We start from the raw sequence: 21,786 nt of genomic DNA, 5'->3' as shown, positions 1-21,786 counted from the left end.
GCCAATCATTTACTGTTCTGTCTCAGAGGGAAGTGATACTTACTATTATACAGAGCATTAATGGGAAATACAAACTACTAAGTGCCTCTGTGGTTAGGAAATCAAGTGCAAAACCTTCTAAAAAATATGATTAGAGAAAAAGGAAGGAAGTGTTGAAGCAGGTCAGGAACGCTATCTTGAAATAATTATTGTCAGTTGTTCATTATGTATTAATTCACGGCTAAATGGGTTTTACTACTTTCTTTCCAGTGCAGATATAGTTCTCTGGTAGTAAGGCTTTGTATCAGACCACTCATACTTAACTGCAGTGTTTTCTGAATATATAGACATGAATTCATTGCAAGCTGCCTTTATTGATGTATCTAAGAGGCAAGGAAACTAATGAAAGGAGGTCACGTCCAATGGCAAAGACCTGCGAGTGCTTCTGCACGTGCTGTCCCTGTGTCTTGTTAAATACAGAAGTGCTGTTTCCTCACAGCAATCACAGAGGGGGAAAGGCTTCAACATCTGTACTTTAACGGCTTCAACACGATTTTTCCCAATTTCAAAATAAACAAACCCACAGAGAGGATTTGTCTGTATTGAGAACTATTTTCCTTTATTGCATTGAGATATATTGGAGGCGTTTTTAACAAAGGCTATATAACCTGTTTGCCAAACTCCCTTTCATACCTGTTGAGCTTATAAGTCAACTCAGAGTAGTAGAGGTCGTGATTACTATCTGGTTTGGGACAAAATTGAGAGAGATGGGCTGAAAAGAGTGACCCAAGGGAAAGGCTCGGCAGTTCCCTGGGCTGCTTGGCCTGTTACCGGTCACAAAGACAGCGGGGAAGTCCCCACAGCTGCTCCTTGGAGATTTAGCTTCATGGGAAGGGAATTATTTCAGGGGGAATTTGGGGATGCCTTTGGCACGTGTGGCATTGGAGAGTTATATGGGCTTAAGCTGTTGGGACGTAGGAAACAAATCTGAAGCAAAGCAGGCTTTGTTAGTTCTGTTATTTAAAACACTTTATTTCCTTATTTTTATATATAACTGTTGACTGATGGTAGTAGTTTGTCTTTCAGTTGGAAGAGTAGAAATACATGTACAATATAGGAACGAGGACATAATTTCAAGGAGTTCTTAGAAAGATTTAGTTAGTGATTTTGATTTGAAGTGCGTCTGTAAGTGACTGGAGAGAAGACAATCTGAGACGGAGATGTTAATCGATGTGCTGTCATCTACCATTCTGTACTCCTTGGCATATCTTGTAACGTCTCCAAAGTTTGACAGCAGAAGTAGTACAGTACAGTAGTATGGTACTTTTCTAAGTACAGATGGGCCAAGCACAGATGGCTGAATTGCATCCTGTACAGCCTCTCGGTTAAACAAATACGGAATAATTTCACTGATACCGCTAGTTTTTTTCCAGATTTACAGTGAAGTAAATCATGCCATGAATTTTGGATTTTCTCTTTACCTCTTCATCATCCATCCCAATTAGTGGGTTTTCTTTCTGACACTGCGCCAAGTTGCTATATTCATTTTCTTAACCTTTGCAAAATATATTTTATGCATCTGGAAGGGGTTATGTAGTTCTCTATTTTAAGATAGCTTTCTTTTAACAATTTACTTGCTTAAGATAGTAAGGGAGTCAGATATTTGCTATGCCCATTTCATGTAAGCGGAATAAAAAGATGGTTTCTAAGGAAAACGCTTACAACCTACGTAGAGCAAAGAGAAGAAATAATACTGGCAAGCCTAATTAAAAATGTGACAATGCAGGTCAGCAGTATGGGCAGTCTTACAGTCAGTGCCTCAGGGCCTAATTATCATGCATTTGTCTGGTTTTGTGTAGGCATCATGTTAAAGTTGAGTTTTAAGAAGGATTCAGACATGACTTTGCAGGTGTTTACAAAGAGTTTCTGACAGGTATGACAAGAAAAGCTGAAGATAGTTGTTTGAAAATTTAGCAACTGGGTAATAAAGGCTGTCATCATTAACAGAGAGAAGTCAGTGATGGCTTAGTAGAGGTATGATTAGGAGTAAAAGAGAGAGAAACTGTGAAGGGTCCTGAAACAGAGACTCATAGCTTATGTGTGATGCAGTGGGGACTAGGAGGCTGGTGGAGAAATGCAGGCAGCAGAGGATGGCATGGTCAGCGTGAGGAACTGGGATACATTATCTTTGCAAAATTATCTTCGCAGAAGCTTTTTGGAAGGATATGAAGAGGAGATGATTGGATTCAGTAAGGCCAGAGGAAAGGGTGTGAGAATAGTCAGGAGGAAAGCTGGTGAAAGCTGCTTACATGTGAGAATGGATTGGAAAAGTCTTGTTTTAAACCGTCGTTTACTGAGACTTTGCAAAAAACTGAAGCGGAGCTGAAGTTTGACACAGTCCTGTGAAAGGCTACAGCCCCACTTACAGGTAACAGAAGGAGGGGTGGGAGAAGATCACCAATGAAGGGGTTTGAACACTAGAGCGGAACGATGAGGAGATCTGTTCTGCCTGTGGGGATCTTAAGCTGACAAGTTGGCCTATGTGAGCAGATGTATGAAACACGGACAAAAATTTCAATTTGATGGGAAAAAGTCAACCCGTCAGTCTTTCACATGCATGTTTTGGAAAGCGAACTGAGTTTGTGTTTGTGGAGGACAAGAGAAGAGTGAGGACAGAGGACCTCTCCCAGATTGCTGCAGAGAGCATGAATGGGACATGTAGAAGACAGGCAGACAAACATGGGAGGCAGAGCCATTTAGAACAAGATTCTCGAGAAAACTGCGTTGAAGGTAGCTGAGAGTTGAAGAAATAGAGAAAGAGTAGTTGACATCAACGTTAGCCAGACACAGGCCATTTAAAATGAATGAATCTGGCTTTACTGATGGGCAGAAAGTGGATGCTGAGCTGGAGAGGCAATCCGGATGGTGCTGCGGGATGGGACCCAAGGCACTGGGCAGGGAGTGCAGTGAGTGTCCAGACAATGGGGAGGTCGCTGGGCTTTATGGTGGAACTGTAGTAAGAAATGAGAAATGATTTCACATTTTAAAGGGAGAAGTCATAGTGATTCATATACTAGAGAGCTTTTATTCAACAGAGTTTTACAGATTTATTCTGATGACAGGGACAGTGACATAATTGGGAACATCTGTAGCATTTGCCCAGGCAATACCAGTTAACAAAAGATACGTTTTTTTAATTGAGTAAAATATACCAAACTGTTTGAAAGTGAACTGATGGTGAGAGCAAGGGGAGAGAAAAGCGGGTATCATTTTCATTTTCTAAACAAATGGAATAATGATCTTTTGAATTCAACACAGCAGCTATTGAATTTTTTATTCTGAGATACCATAAAAGATGCGGATGCACAACAAACACAACTCCCACAAAAGCAACTAGGTGAAAAAGGCTCACTGAGACGTGGATAACTGAATTTCCTCTTACAGAAAAAATGATTGGCAGATCAATAGCCAAAAAATCCAGCTCTTGAAAAATCTGTGACTGTTCAGCAGTCACTGTTCTGCAGTATCTCAGTTCATCTCTGTGAGTTCTTCTTCCCCTCACAGGAGCTCAAGAATGACTTTATTAATCTTCCTTGACCTATTGACCTTTACATTTATTTCCTAGAATATAGATTTACTTACTTTCTAGAATGCCAAGTTAATATACATGTGTACGTATTCCATCATACTGTATATATGATGTAATGTGTAGAGAATTGATACGTATCCTTTTTCCTCTTGCTTCTTTTACAAAGTGCATATAGAGGGTACTGAAAGGGGAAAACAATCATTTCTTGTTGGAAAGCAGGTCAGCTCAGGAACTGAGCAACCGATTTGTAAGCTGTGAGACACTGCCGGGCGTGAGGTTCCCCTCCACGACCCTACCAGACGTTCTCTGTTCCCTGGTCTTATTGTTCCCTGATGTTGGCTCATATAACACATCTCTCAGGTCTGCAGTAAATAAAAAAAAAGTCCGTTCTTTTTATTGGGCTTTTGCTCGCTGGCTCACAAAGGTTAGCACAGGCTACCCCAGCACTGAACTTACTCCCCGCTAAGTACTTAATTGTGGTAAGTTATGTTGCCTCCACACTTACAGCTGTGTCCTGGTGACCGATGGCACATCACCTCCACCTCTGCAGTATCTTTAAGAAATTCTATAGACTAATGCTTTGTGCTGCTATCTTGTGACCGTTCGCTGTAAATACACCAGCGCCCAAGTTCGTATCTCCTGGGTTTCCCGTTCAGCATACCTCTGACGTAGGAAAATATAGACTTGTTTTCATGAAATATGGGTGCTTGAGATTTTTTTTTAAATTAGTTCTGAAATTCTGTTACACAGCAAAAGGGCCTTGTAGGTTGAGTTAACAATTTCACCATAATTTTGACAGTGCAATATAGTACAATTGAATTAATCAGGTTTTCCTGCTTTTCTGTTACAGAGATTTTGAGGGTCTCAGTTAAATCATCCTATTTGCAGACTGATTACTAGGGAGGGAATGTATTACTCTGGGTTTAAATTATCTTGCTGGGAACAGATTTTAATCTTTCCTTTTTTTTTGTATGGAGTCGTGGAAATACTATATCCTATTCAACCATATGTTTTCAAAATGTTTTCTGTTTTCATCTGTGTTTAATGAAGCATGTCGAATATTCCTCACTTTTTGCACTTTAGAACTCTGTAGAAATAATTTCTTTTCCTGCTCTTTGTCAGATAATTTCTTCAGGAATACAGAGAAGGACTGAGGATTTGTTTTACTTTTCCAAAAGAAAATCTGAGCATGAACTCCTTCGTGCATGAGCTGTTTTTTCCTGTGTTTGTATAGCATTTAGCATGATGGGTTAGTTAGAGGTACCAATTTCTCAACTATGCGGTGCTGGGATTTAGAAATTTGGCAAAGGGTCAAAGTCTCTAGGGGAGCGGTCTGGTGGGACAGACTGCACTCAGAACTGCTTGCTTCTAATTCAGCACAGCGATGTCTCATTGCTGCTTTCTAGGAGTTAAAGGGGTCTTTTGCAGGAGCCCCTGTGTGCCGAGCTCCCCGCGAGGCTTCTGGGCTTTGGATCCGGAGCACACAGGACATTTCCCTGCCAGCTCAATCCCAGCTCCTCAGTCCTCAGAGACAAGTAAGATTTCAAAACTATTTCTGTGCCTCTGGCTAGGACGAGGTGCTCTCTGCCCGGGGTGTGTGCAAGTATTTCGAGTCAGGAGCGTGAGCATCTGACATTAGCGCTTGGACTCTTTTCCAGGATCCATTGAACTAAAATTTCGATGATTTAACACCTGCCTTGGGGATACCAAAGTACTTCTCGTGCTGAAGGTCACATTCGATCACTCTAGTCATGATGGATATGAGACCAGAAGACAGCTCGGGGAAAATCTTTATTTTTATGAGATACCCTAGGATCCCACCGTTCTTGTGGTATATAGAGATAAATGCATAGTGCAGGGAAGTGGTTCTTTTTTCCATGTCTTGTTCAGTAGAAAATAAAAAGGATCTATGTCTACACCATATGAAGAAATTCAAGGTGTATTCAGCCTGGAGAGCTGCAAACACTGCTTTCTTTGGCACTGGGTGAAAAAGGGACAGGAAGGAAAGAGAGAAGGAGGAGGAGAAGTATTTAATCCCCATGTGTGACACCGCTTAGATAAACACTTCCCAGATTAGCTATCAAACCATTAACTACTACGCTCAGTTGTGGTCGTCTGCTGCACAGGCAGTTTTGGTTGAGCTTTCACATTTTCTCTGAAGAACTGCTTATGTTTGGATACCAATCAAAATTACATTTTCTGTAACAGGACACTTGTTTTCTTATCTCTTTTTCTACAAGCTATTGTTTTTCAATGAAACCAACAACAGCAAAGGTCAGGATTTATGCAATCGCATTAGCTGTGAGTACAACGAGGGAGCTGGAATAGAAGCTGGAAGCCAGCCATTAACCACGGCAAGCTCTCTTCTTTCTTCTCGCAATGTATCACTTGTTCATGAAAGAATATTAACATCCTCTGTATATACTCTCTCAATATACACTGTTGGAAATGTGTAACGTTGCTCTTAATAACAACATTCCATTATTTTCTATCTCACAGTTGTCAATAAATCATTTGTTAAATGAATCAGGCCTTGTGAACTTGTACTGGCAAGATTGATTTCTGCGTGACATTTCTGTAGGAAATGAATTAAATCGTAGAAAGAAAAATGTGTGCACAGTGGCAAAGTGTACTTTCACAGAGAGGGTATTTATGATGAATAGAAGGAAGATAGAGTACACATGCTTCACATTCTTGTAATGATGCACAGTACTAATATGATCTGAAGTAAAGATGGTAAGATCAGAAGCTTTCAATGCAGAATGATTGCCATTTCCTTTGAAAGCATTATTTACTGTAAATTCCTGAGATACTTTTAGAAAGACATTGAGTTCTTTCATTGTAATTTACATAAGTCCTTATTTTTTTTGTCTCTTCTCGGTATCCATCAAAATAATTGGGCTTTCAGCAGTGCTTTCTACATATAGGTGGATATGAATCCAAGGGTGATTTTTTCTCTTTACTGCCTGCCTTTACGACAACTGAAGGAGGTTCCTCTTGCATTATTGCTTGTATGGGGGTAGCTCTGCGATTCTGCCTGCTGTGCCAAAGAGTGAATGTGTGTGTCCTTCACCTGTTGTTACGTAGATACTTAAATCCAATCTCTTGTTGCTGTCAGTGAAGGTTTCAGGAAGAAGGAAAGAAAAAAATTTCCCAGTGACTTCTCTAAGATTTTCTTAACATTGTAAGTGCATTTCTCTTGTGTTTAGTTACTTAGAGCTATAGCAAATGAACAAAACATTTTCAAAAACTGATGTTTGTAAAAATATTTGAGAACTTAACACTTGAAAGAAGTGTAAATTTTCATTCCTGACACTGGAAGGCTTTGTACTGTTCTTATGTGGGAACAGGGTAGAGAAATGCCTGTTACAAGCGTGCAACCCCACTGTCTTGACTGCAGTAGCTTAATCTGAAAATGTTGGGTTCCAAATCCATTTTACAACCAATTAGCCAAGAAAATACTATGCAGTGAGCTGAAATCTACACTCTTCCAATTTATGTGAGTATAAATCTCGACTAGTCCGCTTGATCTGTATATAATGTAATTCTTTCTATGCATTTCACCTTCACCATGGAATAAAAGAAATGCTGTGTTTTGTAGAACAGTCCTGACAAAATGGTAATCAAACTATCAAACTGTGTGAAGTGCCAGCAGATCGTTCATGTCTGCTTTGTTCCACAGAGTTTAGCTAAGTCTAAGGCAAATACTTTCACTTATAAATAATGTTGATATTTAAGTAGTTGTGTTTGAACTTATTGAAGTATATCAGCAGGTTTTTTCTCAGATCCTTGGTTGGCTTGTGTTGTGTTTGGTCGTTGGAATACACATTAGCATTTCTGCTAAAAGGGAATACCTAATACAAGGCTGTATGAGTGTAGGTAATTATTGGTCTAATGGATTGGGCTGTAGTTTACAGCCCTGGGACAGGAGAGACACCCTGAAACCTCCTTCACAACTCTACAACATATTACCCTGTTCTTCGTTTCTCCCCTCCCTGCCCAGAGAAGTGAGCCAACCTGCGTCATCACTGACAAGTCAACATCTTCTCCCCAAACTCCTTCAAAGCATTGTACTCTCACACCTATTTATTGGGGAAAAATTTAAATTTGGTACATTAGTCTCTCAATATGACTGCTTTTCTAGATAAACACCAAAAAATATCCCCTCAAACTCCATTACTATAAATGTTTATATTAACACTCCTAAACATATTTGTACAAATCTTTTGCACGCTCATTATTCGTCATCATCTCCTGACTGGAAACCAGGAATAAAATTACTTTTGCCTCCCTAGATATAAAGCATCCCTTGGTGCTCAAACCATTTGTAAATACACACTGAAAACAAGGACTTGATGGCACCAGCAGTGCAGCACTGCCTCTGTTGGCCAGAAGGAAATGATAAATGAAGGAAGATGAAGAAAGCAATCTTTATTATTTAGTACAGGACATCATTGTTGTGTTTTACTTAGGCAGTTTTCAGAAACAAAATGGATAGTTTGGCATCACTGTTAAAATGTTTATTCCAGTTAGTGGCCCCAGCCCCCAGAGGTTACTCTGCAAAACACTGCCCTGTTAGTGCCTGTTACAAGTGCTGTGTACCTGCTCAAGTGTTTCTTTTCCAGATGAAGGATTATCATTAGAATCAAGGGAAATATTAAAGCTTCCTCAGATCAAATTACTCAGAGTAGTCTTAATTGGCCTAATAAGTAAATTTATCCAGCTTCACATACAGGTTTTAGCTTTAATTAGTATTACTCATACATAGTTTCATTCATTTGGATTTACTCATCCAAATTTAACATCGATACTTTAAGCCGTTCCATGGATTATTTTTTAAACAAGAGTTGATTATGAAATTTACTGAATCCTTTCGGGACCAAATTTAGCAACTGAACTGCAATCCTCTGTTAGCCACACAAAAATCAAACCACCCAATTCTGCCATCGGCTACCCTGTGACCACATTGGGTAGCAGAGGATTGAAATTCGGGACACTATCGTCCTGAAGGATAATTGTGGGTATAGTGTCCGAGTCTTTCCATTAGCAAAGCAGAATTATACTGACTAAGTGTGTAGATTTGTGGATACCAGCTGTGATCAGTCATAGCACACGTAGTAGGAAATTATTTTTAATCCTTTGCAGTGAGACACACACAAAACAGCCTGCCAGTTATTAGCTTACAATAAAATAATGGGACTTTGTTCCTTTAGTGTAATGACTGCTTTTTCTGAAAATGACAGGGATAGCAAATATTGTACTAAAGGTCCGTAAGCCTACAGGTATTTTCATGTCCTGCTTTTAATGTCCAAGAACTTGTGGCGAAATGGGAAAAGTACATTCCAGCTCTGTAGTGAATTAAAAAAAAAGTAATAAAATTAAAAGGGCCAGAGTGTGAAAAGATATCCTTGCATCTTTAAGGAGCATCAAAGGAATAATGAAGTCTAAAATGCACAAGGGTACTTTTGGAGGGAGACTGAATAATATATTCAAAAAGTCTTCCAGTGTACTGCACCTGGAGAAATCAGACTCAACTTTCAGTTGCACCCAAGTAAATTCAAAACCTTGCAAATGCAGAGTCAGGCCCATAGTCTAATTTTAATAGTATGCTCTAAATGTACTGAAATGTGGGGTATGAACTGGACAGCCTGATAAATGAAAAAATCTAGGCAAAACATTGATTTAACTAAAGGATTAATTCCTGTAGATACCTCTGTGCAGCGTAAGAGAAACCTGTCAGAAGCATGGCCTCAGTGTTCCCACTTAAAAAGCTGCTGATGTTTGCACAACGTAAAATTTTATCCCGAGCTCCGAATCCCCAGTTCTACGGGATGCCTTGCTGGACTTTTTACAAAATCTGTTAATTGCAAACGCTTTGAGAGCATTGATCTGTGGCCGCTCTGATTAAATCATTATTCTGAAGAACACCTACGGGGGCTGACAGGCGATGGGTCTGAAAGGACCGCACTAGATCTACATTCGGACGAGTGCCGCGGGCCCCCGCCCAGAACATTGCTCTTTCCTCGCCTGTTCTTTCAGCAGGTACAGTTCTAGCTATTTAATTTTCTGCAGAATGACTAAAGTTTAAACTAGATTCAGATTGTTTTCACTTTGGCTTAAGCCATCAGCAAGTAAGCATCTAGGCCTGGGAAAGGGGGTTTACCTCCCAGCCAGCCTTTTCTCCTTTTCTTTGCTTTTTTGCTCACAGACTTGCCTGTGCTTTGGGGAGATGATAATAATTGCTTCTACAAAGGCTTACAACTACACTACAATACACCCTGTCAGCCTGGCCACTTTCAAAGCTTTCTCAGCCACAGTTCCAAATCTGTCATTTTTTTAAAAAAACAAATTCCTTTCACACAAGCCATTTTTATCCTTTTCAGAATTGCTTAGCTTATGGTTTTGTTAATGCCACAGGATGGTTTTGATCTCACTTGCCGCTTTTTTTCTTTTTATGTTAAATATTTTAATAGTGCAAATATTTTAAAAAAATAGGGACGTTTTCAGTAAATCATATCCTTGAATACACAAAACTCAATCCTCCCTCTAAAAGACTTTAAAAATACGGAGGGACTGAGAAAAGAATTGACATTTCTTTAAATGATTCTTCAAAATACGCATTAGCAGGAGATTTTTGCAACTCTGTTCCATACTTTTTGAAGTTATTGATTCCCACAGCAGCTAAGTGGCCAGGTGCTCATCAGTATGTTCATCTCATACTTTTCTTTATACTGTTAAATGAAGTTATATAGCTCTAGGAGGTACATGTCATAGTAAGTAAATAACAGACAGTGGGTCTTTTGAGCCTTTTTTTATCTACAGCCTTCCCTGACGCTCAGCTCAGCTTAGCTATCCTCTTTTTAATCCCAGAGAAGTTTGCTTTGTGCTTTAGCAGCACCCTAGCTCTTCAACCCAGAAGCAGAGGCCGTAACGGCTGAAGCATCAGTGCTTACCTCAGCCAAAAGCACCAAAGCTTGTTAAAAATTAAGCTGCTCCACCACTTTGCCAGTGTAAATCCAAGCAAGCTCCTGAGCACCAGTTTTGTAAGGAAAGAGGTCCTCCCTCATTTCACACCCAGTTAAGGTCCCATCGTTTGGGGAGTTTCTGCAGTCCCTGTTGCTCACACCACAGGAGGCAGTTGTCTAACCAGAAGCCAAGCCCCTGCATCTGATGCGCCTCCTCCACTTTCAAAGTCACCTGCAGTGAGCAGTATATTTCTAAATGCCTTTGTTAATGTGATGCATTTGAGCGTCGATGAACCAACCTGGCCAAGTGCGTTTGCTGATGTACCGATGGCTGTTCACTCCTGTGAAGTTAATGACACTTCACTCGTGTAACACTGGTTCCAATAAAATCCTATTCAGATCTTAAATCCATTCAAATTTGATTCTCAAAATAAGTTGTATTTCCTTCTAAAATTACTCCTTCACTTGATTGTTTCATATTGCCCTGAATGCTGCGCTCCTACGCTGTATTTCCTGGAGGGATTTATGCATTTCTTGATTTTGCAAGGTGCAGTAGTGCAGAGATAGTTCTGATTTCCTTCCAGGGGATCTTTGCAATCCACTGGGGAGCTACGTTGTCTCATTTGCACTTTCTTACTGAATTTCAATCAGTTTTCCCAACGATTTGCTGGAAGAATTCCCGTGGGACATCGTCAAATGCTCCTAGCCCCATGCTGTCCAACAACTCCTCGTTTTCTCATTTAAGAAAAATTCACCACATGACAACATTTTACATTAATGAAGCCCTGGTGGCATCAGATATGATAACATTCAGTAGGGAACATAGAAAATAAGTACAGGGATATACACAGTATAAAATAAAAACCAGCTGATGTGCAAAAAAGTTAATGAGGGGGGAAAACAGTTTCTGCTAGCATATGCTGACTCACGAGTATCTCTTTCTCCATTCTGCTCAAGTATGGGCAAATTGGATTTATCTATCACTTTTTAAGGGTCCCTGAGGAAGCAAATAAAGATGGTGGACTCCGGTAAAAATGAAGTGAATCTACTCAATTGCTTCCCCCTTCTTTTTGTATGATAGAGTACCAGTTCCTGGCAAGAAGGAATCTTTCCAACAAATTCCTGGGTCCCTCTTGCAGCTTTTAGGCAGTATCCTAAATCACAGCAGGGACTCTGAGAAGGATGTGGAGTAGTTTTTTTCCTATGGGAAAGCAGATCGCTCGTGGTGCTCGCTGGCCCTCTGGAAAGGCCCTGTGATAGATGCACACAGGCTGCATAATGAGTGCTGCTTGTGCATTTCTGTACAATGTTCTGCACATAGTTTCTTCAGGTGGCAGCAGTGATCATTACCGTAAGGATGGATAGCCCAAACTTCACCTCCAGAATAGCCATCTACCAGCCCAACACACGCTGGCATTTAGATCTTGCTGGCCATAAAAATAATACCTTTTCTCATTAAAAAAAAAAACAAAACTAAAAAACCCAATAACCATCTGGGAGCTCATTAGTTTTAGATTTGAACAAACTTACAGAGGTGGAGTAGTGCCAGAAGAACAGAACTGTGTAAAAGAAGCAGTTTTATCCTATGAACCACTCAAAAATTCATGCATTTTAAAAGAATGGTATCAAATAATAATGTGTCCCTGTTTACTATGACACTTTACAAAAATTATCTACCGCCATTGTTTTTTTTTCCTAATTCAGTTTAGATCCATCTGTGATTGCACAAGGAACTGTGAAAACTAGAAGTCTCTTACATTTCATTTCATATATAGCCGTATTTTCAACTTATTTTTTGAGAAGGGTTGCATGTGCTTACGCTCTAACATAGGCATTCTGTGAAATCATCTTATGTTTTTACTTTTTTCTCTATATATAATCTTTTAATTTATATTCTTGGCTGTTGCTTTCCCACTCTGATTGAACATAAATAGATCTGCACATTTTTTCTCAAATACTGTCAAATTACTAATTTTACTACCTGAGTTTTAGTTTTGCTCTTTCAAGCTCAAGGCCATTTTCATTATGGAAGGTAGCAGCTGCCCTTATCATCAACAGCTCAAGTTATTTCCAACTTTTGTAACTCAGAATATTTTTACTGAAGACCAGAATCTAAAATTTCTCTCTGTTCAGCGCTAGAAAGTGGAGCAAAACAACCTCCTGGATGTGGAAAAGTTCAGCAGCTTGTCTTCACGCTTTCAGCTATGGCTTTGGAAGGTCTGTAGGAAACAATTCCATCTAAAACTCAAATGTACACACTGCGGTAGCCTATACTGTTTGCCTAAAAATAACCATCCCTCAATTCCCTCATTTTAACCCCGGTGAGTTTTGTTTCTACTCTTAATTATTCTTCCAGCTTCGCTTATTTATTATTTCAAATGCCTAAGAGTACAATATCTGCTAAGCTGTTAGCAGCAAAGTCGGGTATCCGTGAAAACCTCCCATGGGCCGTGAGCTGTGGGTCTGCTTTAAAACCAAACCAATGTTCAGTTTTTCTAAGAACTCGGCCCTCTTGCAAAGACTGGCCAGTGCTTGGCGAGCCACGACTGCAGCCAACTGGAGCGCCTTCTCTGAGACTCGGCGCGGAAGACGCTGGGTGCGTATGGATGTCTGCCAAGTCAAGGACATCTGTTTAGAGTACTCATTATAAAAAACAGAGAGGAAGGAAGGAAGGAAGAGAGGCAAGAGGGGAGATGACGACTCTCCTAAGACTTCTTCCATCCAGAGCACAGCATGAACTTCTGGAAAAGTCCATTCAGTTAGACATTTTTATTTGCTCTGTTTTAGTTTTCAGTTGATATAACTCTGTCTATTCCTCCTTTCAGGCGATATGACAGAATTTGAATGAGAACATTAGGGTGAGCTGGCAGATGGATTTTGGGAGGCTAAGAACCATGCAGGAGATAACATTTTAATTAGTACCTGACGTGGCCAAAATGTCACGAGGGACGTTACTCCCACAAGCCTTCCTACCCAGTTCTCACAGACCCCCAGCATCATTAGAGTTTGGATGTATTTAAAATAAGCCCCCAGGCTTCTTAAGCACCTAGCAAAGATGAACTTCCCAGGGTTTTCACAATAATGCAATCACAAAAGGAACTAGCGTTAAGTACTACAAAAGCAGATGCTTTGGAGAGTGAGCTTTGTAGCTCTCAATCTTTGTTTATACAGTTCTAGCTGAGCTTTGTGTCTTAAATGTACCATTTTAAGGAAGCTTCAGATCAAAGCCTATTTCATCTTCGCAATAAATCAGCTGCTCCTGTAATCATCTCAGAGTCTGAACTGCAGGATCTTGGCATCTGCTGCTGTATTTATAAGACAAGGCAAAACCAGTGACAGAAGGATCACAGGTGGTTATCAGCATAGGTGTCAACCCTGTGGAAGAATAGCCAGTGAATGCCAAAAATGCAGTACGACAAATATACCCACGTAGAACTTTGTCGTGAAATGTTGGTGACTAGAGGAAGGATTTTAAATGAAAGACATTCATTTATCAAACCAGCAAGGCCGGTTTGGAATGCAATACTTTTCCCTGTAGTAATAGTAAACAATCCATTCCTTTCTATTTCATAAAATTATTGGCATAATACTTCATTTTTTATTGTTACAAGAAGTTGCCTGAGGCCTCAACGAAAAGAGCAAATTAGAGCATTACCCCTTCCAACCAAGAACGTTGAAATATTTGTGAAGGTAATTATCGCCACAATTGCATCACCAAAATATCACATATAAAACACTTGGAGTCATCTACAAGTCACATACACGTGTGTATGTTTATATGCATGTGTGTAGTTGCATTTGAAGTGGAGGGTTAGCACAGCACTGGATTTTTCTTGGTGTTTACTTTCAGATCAGCTCCTGCAGCAGCAGTTTTTAGAACACGCTTTGTATTTGGGAGCAGACCCACTCCCTGAAGCCTGAAAGCTGATACAATTTTTTTTACTTTAGTTTTAAAGCCTAGTGTGATAATCCACACACATATAGACACAATTAATAGCAGGGTGAACTAAGTTGTTGACTTACCTACAAGTGAGAAAATGTAGTGATGTTTGTCAGAGAAAGCATGGTTAAAGTTGCCGCATTTTCTTTTTATACAAAGAATAATATAAAAATCAGTACTTAGTACAAAAGATGAGCATTATCTCCTGTCAGCTTCCATGCTGATACATTTACGTCAAACCTTTTTAAATAGTGTTATTACAGTGTTTTTAAATATGTGTTTTACCATATAACTTTGCACCCGATTGTCATGTTAGTCTTCAAAACCACAGAAATTAGACTTTTTTTTTCCTTCCTTCTGAATTGTTGAAACTATGCCTGTCCCATTTCTAACTGGAGGAATGTAGTATCGCTATTGGGCAATGTCATGTAGGTTTGTGCTATATCACATTTTAATCAAAACTAAATGGACTTGTCCTCCAGGCTCACAGGACAAATGACTGAACTGCTTGTTACGACTAATACGTCTTAGAAATACAGCTGGTTTTCTCCTTGTGAGCCAAGCAGCAAGCAAGGCTAGTTTCCACTAACACATCCCCTCCCTCTTGCCGCTCAGGGAACTCCAAGTCTGAAATTGCAGACTGTGGGTTGAGATGGGCTCTCTTGCAAGGTTTTCCATTTTTTATTCGCGTTGTGTGGCTGGTCACCTCGATCACAACACGTTGGTTCTGCTCCATGGCAGGACATTTGCATCTTTTCAAGCAGGTGACTCAAAATTAGTGACATGTTTCTGAGCCGAATTCCGTCGTGGCGGTTGGAAAGGGCACTAACCTCAGTGGCTAAATGTGCATTTTTAAAGCTTTTGTTTTATTTCTTTTTTTAATTTCTCTGCATTTGCAGAGAAATTAAATTTCCTTTCCTCTACAGTACAGAAACAGCTGAAACGAGCCCAGCTCTCAGGAAATGTTCACATTCTTGGCACTCAGGGAATAGGGAATTTGCTCCTCAGTCTCTATCTAAAAGACTATTTAGTATTGCAGAGCAATAATATGAACCCAAAAAAACACTCTCTCCACATGTAATTGGTAAAAAGGTAGTACTGTTTGTAAGAATGATGACTGTAATAACAACAACAGTAAAGATAAGGCAACAGATACATGCCAGATAGATGACTGATAGCAGAGAAGTCAAATGATACAAAAAACAGGTTACACGTGTTCTGTGAGTCAGCTCACATAGCTTGCTTACTGTGAAATACAGTGTAATGTGTCACTGTAACTTTTTTCTGGACAGTATGGACTCCTTGCTTGTCACATAGTACCAGAACATTATAGCAGCAAGAGAGACATTAAAGCAGTAATGTACTTCCTTAGTACTAAGTTTTATTTAGTTAACTCTAGTATGAATTATAAGGCTTGTTTTGTTAGTGGCTGGAGATTCTACAGTATTGGTTTGCTAGGCTGGAGTAAAAACAGGATGTGAGAGAACATTCAATATTGATTTAATCTTACGCTTCCACAGGTAAGTTCGGTTTTAATGTTGATTTCTGGCACTGAGCACTTTTTGAAAGTCCCTTCCTGAAAGAGTGAAATTAAATCTTATACTGTTAATTTTCACCACCTATGTATATAGTTTAGTGTCTGTAGAGCTGAAAAAGTCCATAATGGAAGCACACCTATAAAAACCTGAGCCTTTACAGCATGCTAATGGCTTTCCATTAGGTCAGATTAATGTTTTCTGCTTGGTGAAAATAGGTATTGAGCAACAGTGCTTTCAGTTTGTTAGGAATAAATAACTGCTGGACCAATTGCTTCACCCTTGAGAATAAATCTGCACTTTCAGTGCTAGCTGTTAAATCACATCTGCAGGATGATTCGTAACATCTGCAGATTCAGATCTGAGGATGTCAATTGGATCCAGCAGCAAATATATCCTCCTCCTGCGTTTGCATTGCCGTAACTCAGAGAAGTGACAGTTTCTGCCAGTGCTCGTGGTCCCACTGCCGCGTCAGATGCAGGGCACTGCGCTCTGCGATAAAGTCGACAAGCTGGATGTTAACCAACCTGCCTCACCATCCCAGTTTTTAACAGCAGCAATACCAACCTCCCGCATGCAGGGAAGTCATGGGCTGTGCAACGGATGTCATCGAAGTGCATCAGCAGTGAAGGATCCAGGAATTAATATTAGGTGGGGACCTGGTATCAGAGGGTTGCTAAGGCGGAACTTTCAGTGACATCGATAAACCAACAAGGGTGAAGTCTGGTGTTTTTTCCCTTTTTTAAAGGCGTAGAGAAAGATTTGAAGCCAGATTCTCTTATCTTGAAGAAAATACACACAGAAGTGAAAATGCTTATTTGCATATGTTTGCACTTGTGTCTTTTTCACAGCCGTAGAGTTTTAAATGGTTGTTGACAGTTGACTGGACAGATTTCAGTTGCTAGAGAGGGGCTATGGAGAGGTTCCTCCCTTGGTGTTTCTCTTCATCCCGGATTTTTTAATCAGTGCTTCAAGTCATGTCAATACCGATATTGTTTGCAACCTACGTATTTTCTTCTTATAGATCTTCAAATAGCAAGGGACCCATTATCACATCTGTTCCTCCTACAGCCTTATTCTTCTTATCTGAGAAATGTTACTTGGAACTTCTATTAATAGTAAAGAGGTACATTTGCACTGCATTTTTCATGAAGAGGGTTCTTAAAAATGCTTTATAACTTATACTAATGCAAATTTATATATGAGGATCTTAGATCTGGGGCTCCTCAGAGCTATGCTTCCTAATTGTTTGATATGTAACTAATGGGCTCTACCACCAGAAATAAATCATTAAGTGCTCTGGTTCCTAGATACCCAGCTGGAGGCTGGAGCTGACTTTGTGTTAAACTTATGCGCTCTGAATGTCAGTCCACTTTGAAGAGACTAATATAATGTGTCCCAAAACAAGCAAATTCAGAATGATTAGAGACTTCTGAAAATGTTCAAATAAAATAAATAAAATAGAACACAGTTCCATTAGGCAGAGAGGCAGAATCTTTTTAACATGCATTAATGAAATTTAATACCAAAAATGTAAAATAATACTTCCTCTATTTTAATTTGCAGGAGAAAGTAAGATTGAGGGCATGAAATACTTGATTAGAAATTTAACTGAACTTTGCATTAAATTTTTGAAGTCTCATGAAGAAATTTATTATTCACTACATATTAACAGCACAGTTGGTTCCTGTTTTACTCATGAAACAGCAGTTATTCTTTGAAGAAAGACCGAGTCCTAGGAGAGAACCTCAACATAATATCCACTGTTGAATCATCCTTAAGCAACATAGCTAAGGAATATCTCACTTATTCACAAAAATCCTCTCCAGTATGCAGAAAACTCCTGTTCTGGGCTTACTGTCAAGTCATGCCTCAGACCGAACTCCAGAGGAAATCTGCAGGGTTTGTGGCATTTTGCAGACTTGCCGGTGAAACAAGAGAAAGCATCGTCCAGGGTGCAGTTTTAAAAACTGACCTGGGAGTGCGTGAATGAGGCAGTCTTCGAGGAAGCTACGGCATAGAAGAGGCTGAAAGCCTATTCTTGCTCCATCAAAATCAAGAGAAATATTGTTGGGGAATGACAGGAGGATACAGGGGTCCTGTGTCTGTTTGAGCAGCCGTAGGGTGTAACTGAGCTGATGTAGGTCATGATTGCAGCACTTGGGTAACGGCAGAGAATTGGTGTAAGTAGGAATGTACAGTACGTGGTAAAGGTGGTTCTCGACACATCGAGCAGTACAGACAACCAAAAAAGAAAATGTCGACTTCATTATGAATGGCGTTTTACAGATTCTGATATGTTTGATTGGCTGGACTATACTTAGAAATCATTTAAAGTCTGATTTACCATTAATTAATCTACTTCTGTTCCACTTACACTATGCATTCAATCCTGTTTTCTATTGCAATTAAAAAGCATGGATCCAAATTTCTTCAGTCAATGCAGTTTAAAACAAATGACCACTTTGCAAAATTTATTTGAGAGACGTTAGTTTTTCACAGGGAAGGCCGTTCTGCACGGTGCTGAGGCCAGGAGAGGAGGCAAGCATGCTCCAAGCTCCTGCCTGGCACTCTGCACTGGCAGGATGGCATTGTGTATTTGAGAGCAAATGCAGTATCCCTCAGAGCATTTGACTTACCTTAGGTTTCTGTGGTGTCTAGAGTTGTCTTTGGATTTGGAAGTACACAAACTTGAATAAGGAAAACAGCCCTAGAGGGTATTTTCTTTAATATTATTTTTTTCCCTGTGACTTGTTGTCTGTGAAGCTCAATATACCTGTACAGAAGGCATGATGAGGGTGTCAGGAAGGCACAGGAATGGGTGTTTTGTAGTCCAGAGTTCCAGCCTTGGCTTGCTAAAGATGTCATGTGCCACAATAAATATTTAATAAGTGTCAGGTTTGCACAATAAAACAACGTTACTCATTTCTTGGACAACTGAATCCTCTTTTTTTCACCCACTTGATATAATCAGTAGTCAAAGCTGTGTTTATGTGTGCAGTTTTGACTGGAGATATATTTGTGAAATACTCTGAACATATGGATAACCTGTCATGTATAAGGTATTGGCTAAACAACACTTACTTGTTATGCACTATATTCCTCTTTTTTTCCTTTGCAAAACTGACTTTCAAAGGACAAGACGGCTACTTGGCAGAAAGAAAGAAAGGATACTGTCTGCTTCCAGTTCTGAAAGATGATGTGATTATCAGCACGCTCCTTCTCAGATAACATTTGTGAAGACAGGTTGTTGAAAATTAGGCTATTAGGGTCTCTCATGTTGCTCTAGTTGCCTAATAATATTTTGGCAAAAATTATGTCTGATGAAAATCACCTGATTACAATTCAACAGGGGATGCAGGAACAGCATCTCCCATCCCATGTAAAAGAAGTATCTCCATCGCTTCTAACATGTTATTTAGGTGCCCAGCTCCTGTTGAAATTAGTGCATGATGGAAATTTCTTTATCTTTATGGATCTAAATGCACAAAATAAGAAATCATTCGTGCCTGTCTAGAGCTAGTTCATTCCTGAGTATTTATTACCTATAAAATTAGTTTTCTTCCTACCCCGTCACTCCTTCGGGCAACATCTCCTGATGGGGGCTTGTTACAGGCAGGATGATGGAATTTGTTCTGCTACTGCTTCTGTTGTGATTTTTCTCTGATAAAAGACTTTGTGAGTAACAGCCAAGGAACAACAGTGGCGTGGAATGTTCCTTGTAGAAAAGATGGCATGGTGGGCTCAAAAATCCTATCACTCTATGATTTTTGTCTTACCTTGCAAAGGTAAGATAGTTTACAATGAGTAAAATATGTTAATTTAAGTGAGAAAATAAAGTGATAACCTTTTTCAGTAATGTAAGCCACTTTACAGTTAATATTGCATTGTCTTGCGTTTATTTTACATTAATTGTTTTTTTTTTCTTTAAGACCTGATTTTTCCTTACCTGGACTCATCCTTAGTGGGATAGTGATCTTCATATTTTTATCTTTAATAGGAAAATCTATCAAACTCTTTCAGCATTACAGAAAAATGGGAAAATCTTTCTTTTTCTCCCCTCCCCCCCAAATGCTAAAAAACTTTCCACTTAGAAAAAGCTATAATGTCCTATTTTTAACTTCAGAATTATTTCCGACCCAAAAAACCCCTGTGAGAACAAACAAATACTCACCACAGGCATGAGATATCAGCAAGTTCATTGCAGTCTTTGGAGCAGTGCGTTTAACGTGGGAAGACAAGCTGTGGGACTTAATTGTTCTTCAGTAAGGTGGAAGGAGGAATATTATGTGCAGTGAACTGGAGAAGACATATTGTGGCTTGCCCTGTGAAGGATGTCTACCTCTACGGCATAAAATCTTGCTCTGTATTCCAAGAAATGTCATTTGAAATGTAGAGTGAGTGCACAGCAGGAGAATAATAAAATAGTCTGAGCATGTGAATTTTAAGCACTAAACATGATACAGAAACAAGAATATTTTTTCTGACAGAAACCAGTGACTAATGCAGCTTTCTTCCGTAAAAATATTTGCTTCAGCTGGACATTAATCTCTTGGCAGAAATTTCTGGGAAAATTAGATATTTCTCAGTAAAAATTTAAAAGAAATGTTTTACCTAGCTAACAAACTGGAATTGACAACCTTCAGAGGTGGCAAAGTCTCATTTGCAGTAGAACTAGAGCAACATAACAATTTTCTTTTTTATGTATATAAGTAGGTATATATATTTCCTATTACTGTGATAATAGCCTTATACTAAGCCAAATGTGGTTATAAATTATTCCTAGCATCTTGTTCGAGTAGTATGTCTAGGCAAGTATGTCCCTCCTCCCCATCTGTTTGACTGATATTTTTCTCTGAAATCCTAAAAGGTGACAACATTTAAGTTAAATAGTCACGTCAAAAATCATATCAGCTACCGAGGAAGTACTTGAGTATAACTTATAATTCATAATGACTTACATTTTCTTTTTAACTTGCATTCTTTTCCCCAACCTTCTCTTTACTTCAGAGCTCTTAATGAGAAGGACTTTACAACCATAAACAGTATTTTTCTAATAGACTATCTCGAGAAAAGTTTTTCGCTGGTGCTCTTGATTCAGACTGGTCCTCTGTTCTTTTTCTAGCTTGCACAGACAAAGAATTGAGGAATCTCGCTTCGCGACTAAAAGACTGGTTCGGTGCCCTTCACGAGGACGCAAATCGTGTCATCAAACCAACAAGCTCGGAGACGGCACAAGGCAGTAAGAAATTGCAGCCTATCAGTACTTAAAAGGGGCTTATAAAAAAGGTGGAGGCAAACTTTTTAGCAGGGCCTGTTGCAACAGGACAAGGGGGAATGGCTTTAAACTAAAGGGGGTAGATTGAGACTAGATATAAGGAAGAAATTTTTTACGCTGAGGGTGGTGAAGCACTGGCCCAGGTTGCCCAGAGAGGTGGTGGATGCCCCATCCCTGGAAACATTCCAGGTCAGATTGGACGGGGCTCTGAGCAACCTGCTCTAGTTGAAGATGTCCCTGCCCAGGGCAGGGGGGTTGGACTAGATGACCTTTAGAGGTCCCTTCCAACCCAAACTATTCTATGATTCTATGATTCTATAAAACACCTTTCCTGTTGAACACTGAGTGTTGCAGGCAGCTTCCCAGCGCGAGAGAGCATTCAGCTGAGCACAAGTGTTAGTGCTACAATGTCGTGTCAAGGAGGTGCCAGCAAGCAAGCAGGTACGCAGGAGACCTCGTCCTGCAAATAAATAGCTGCACCGTTTTCTAAAGGAGCTGCA

General features: G+C 39.7%; 1 protein-coding gene across 1 annotated transcript in view; it reads left to right on the top strand.

Moving 5' to 3' along the window:
- SPOCK1 (sparc/osteonectin, cwcv and kazal-like domains proteoglycan (testican) 1) overlaps window positions 1–21,786 on the top strand; it is a 329,740-nt gene that overhangs the window by 293,862 nt on the left and 14,092 nt on the right. Inside the window, exon 7 of the mRNA XM_009322695.1 lies at window positions 21,134–21,250. Within this exon, the coding sequence (XP_009320970.1) occupies window positions 21,134–21,250 (117 nt within the window). The remainder of the gene's footprint in view (window positions 1–21,133; window positions 21,251–21,786) is intronic.

Source organism: Pygoscelis adeliae, unplaced genomic scaffold (genome assembly GCF_000699105.1).
Source record: "Pygoscelis adeliae isolate BGI_AS28 unplaced genomic scaffold, ASM69910v1 Scaffold34, whole genome shotgun sequence".
In the NCBI taxonomy this organism is placed as follows: domain Eukaryota; kingdom Metazoa; phylum Chordata; class Aves; order Sphenisciformes; family Spheniscidae; genus Pygoscelis; species Pygoscelis adeliae.
Note: the sequence above shows the minus strand (reverse complement) of the source record. Positions and strands in the feature narration are given on the sequence as shown.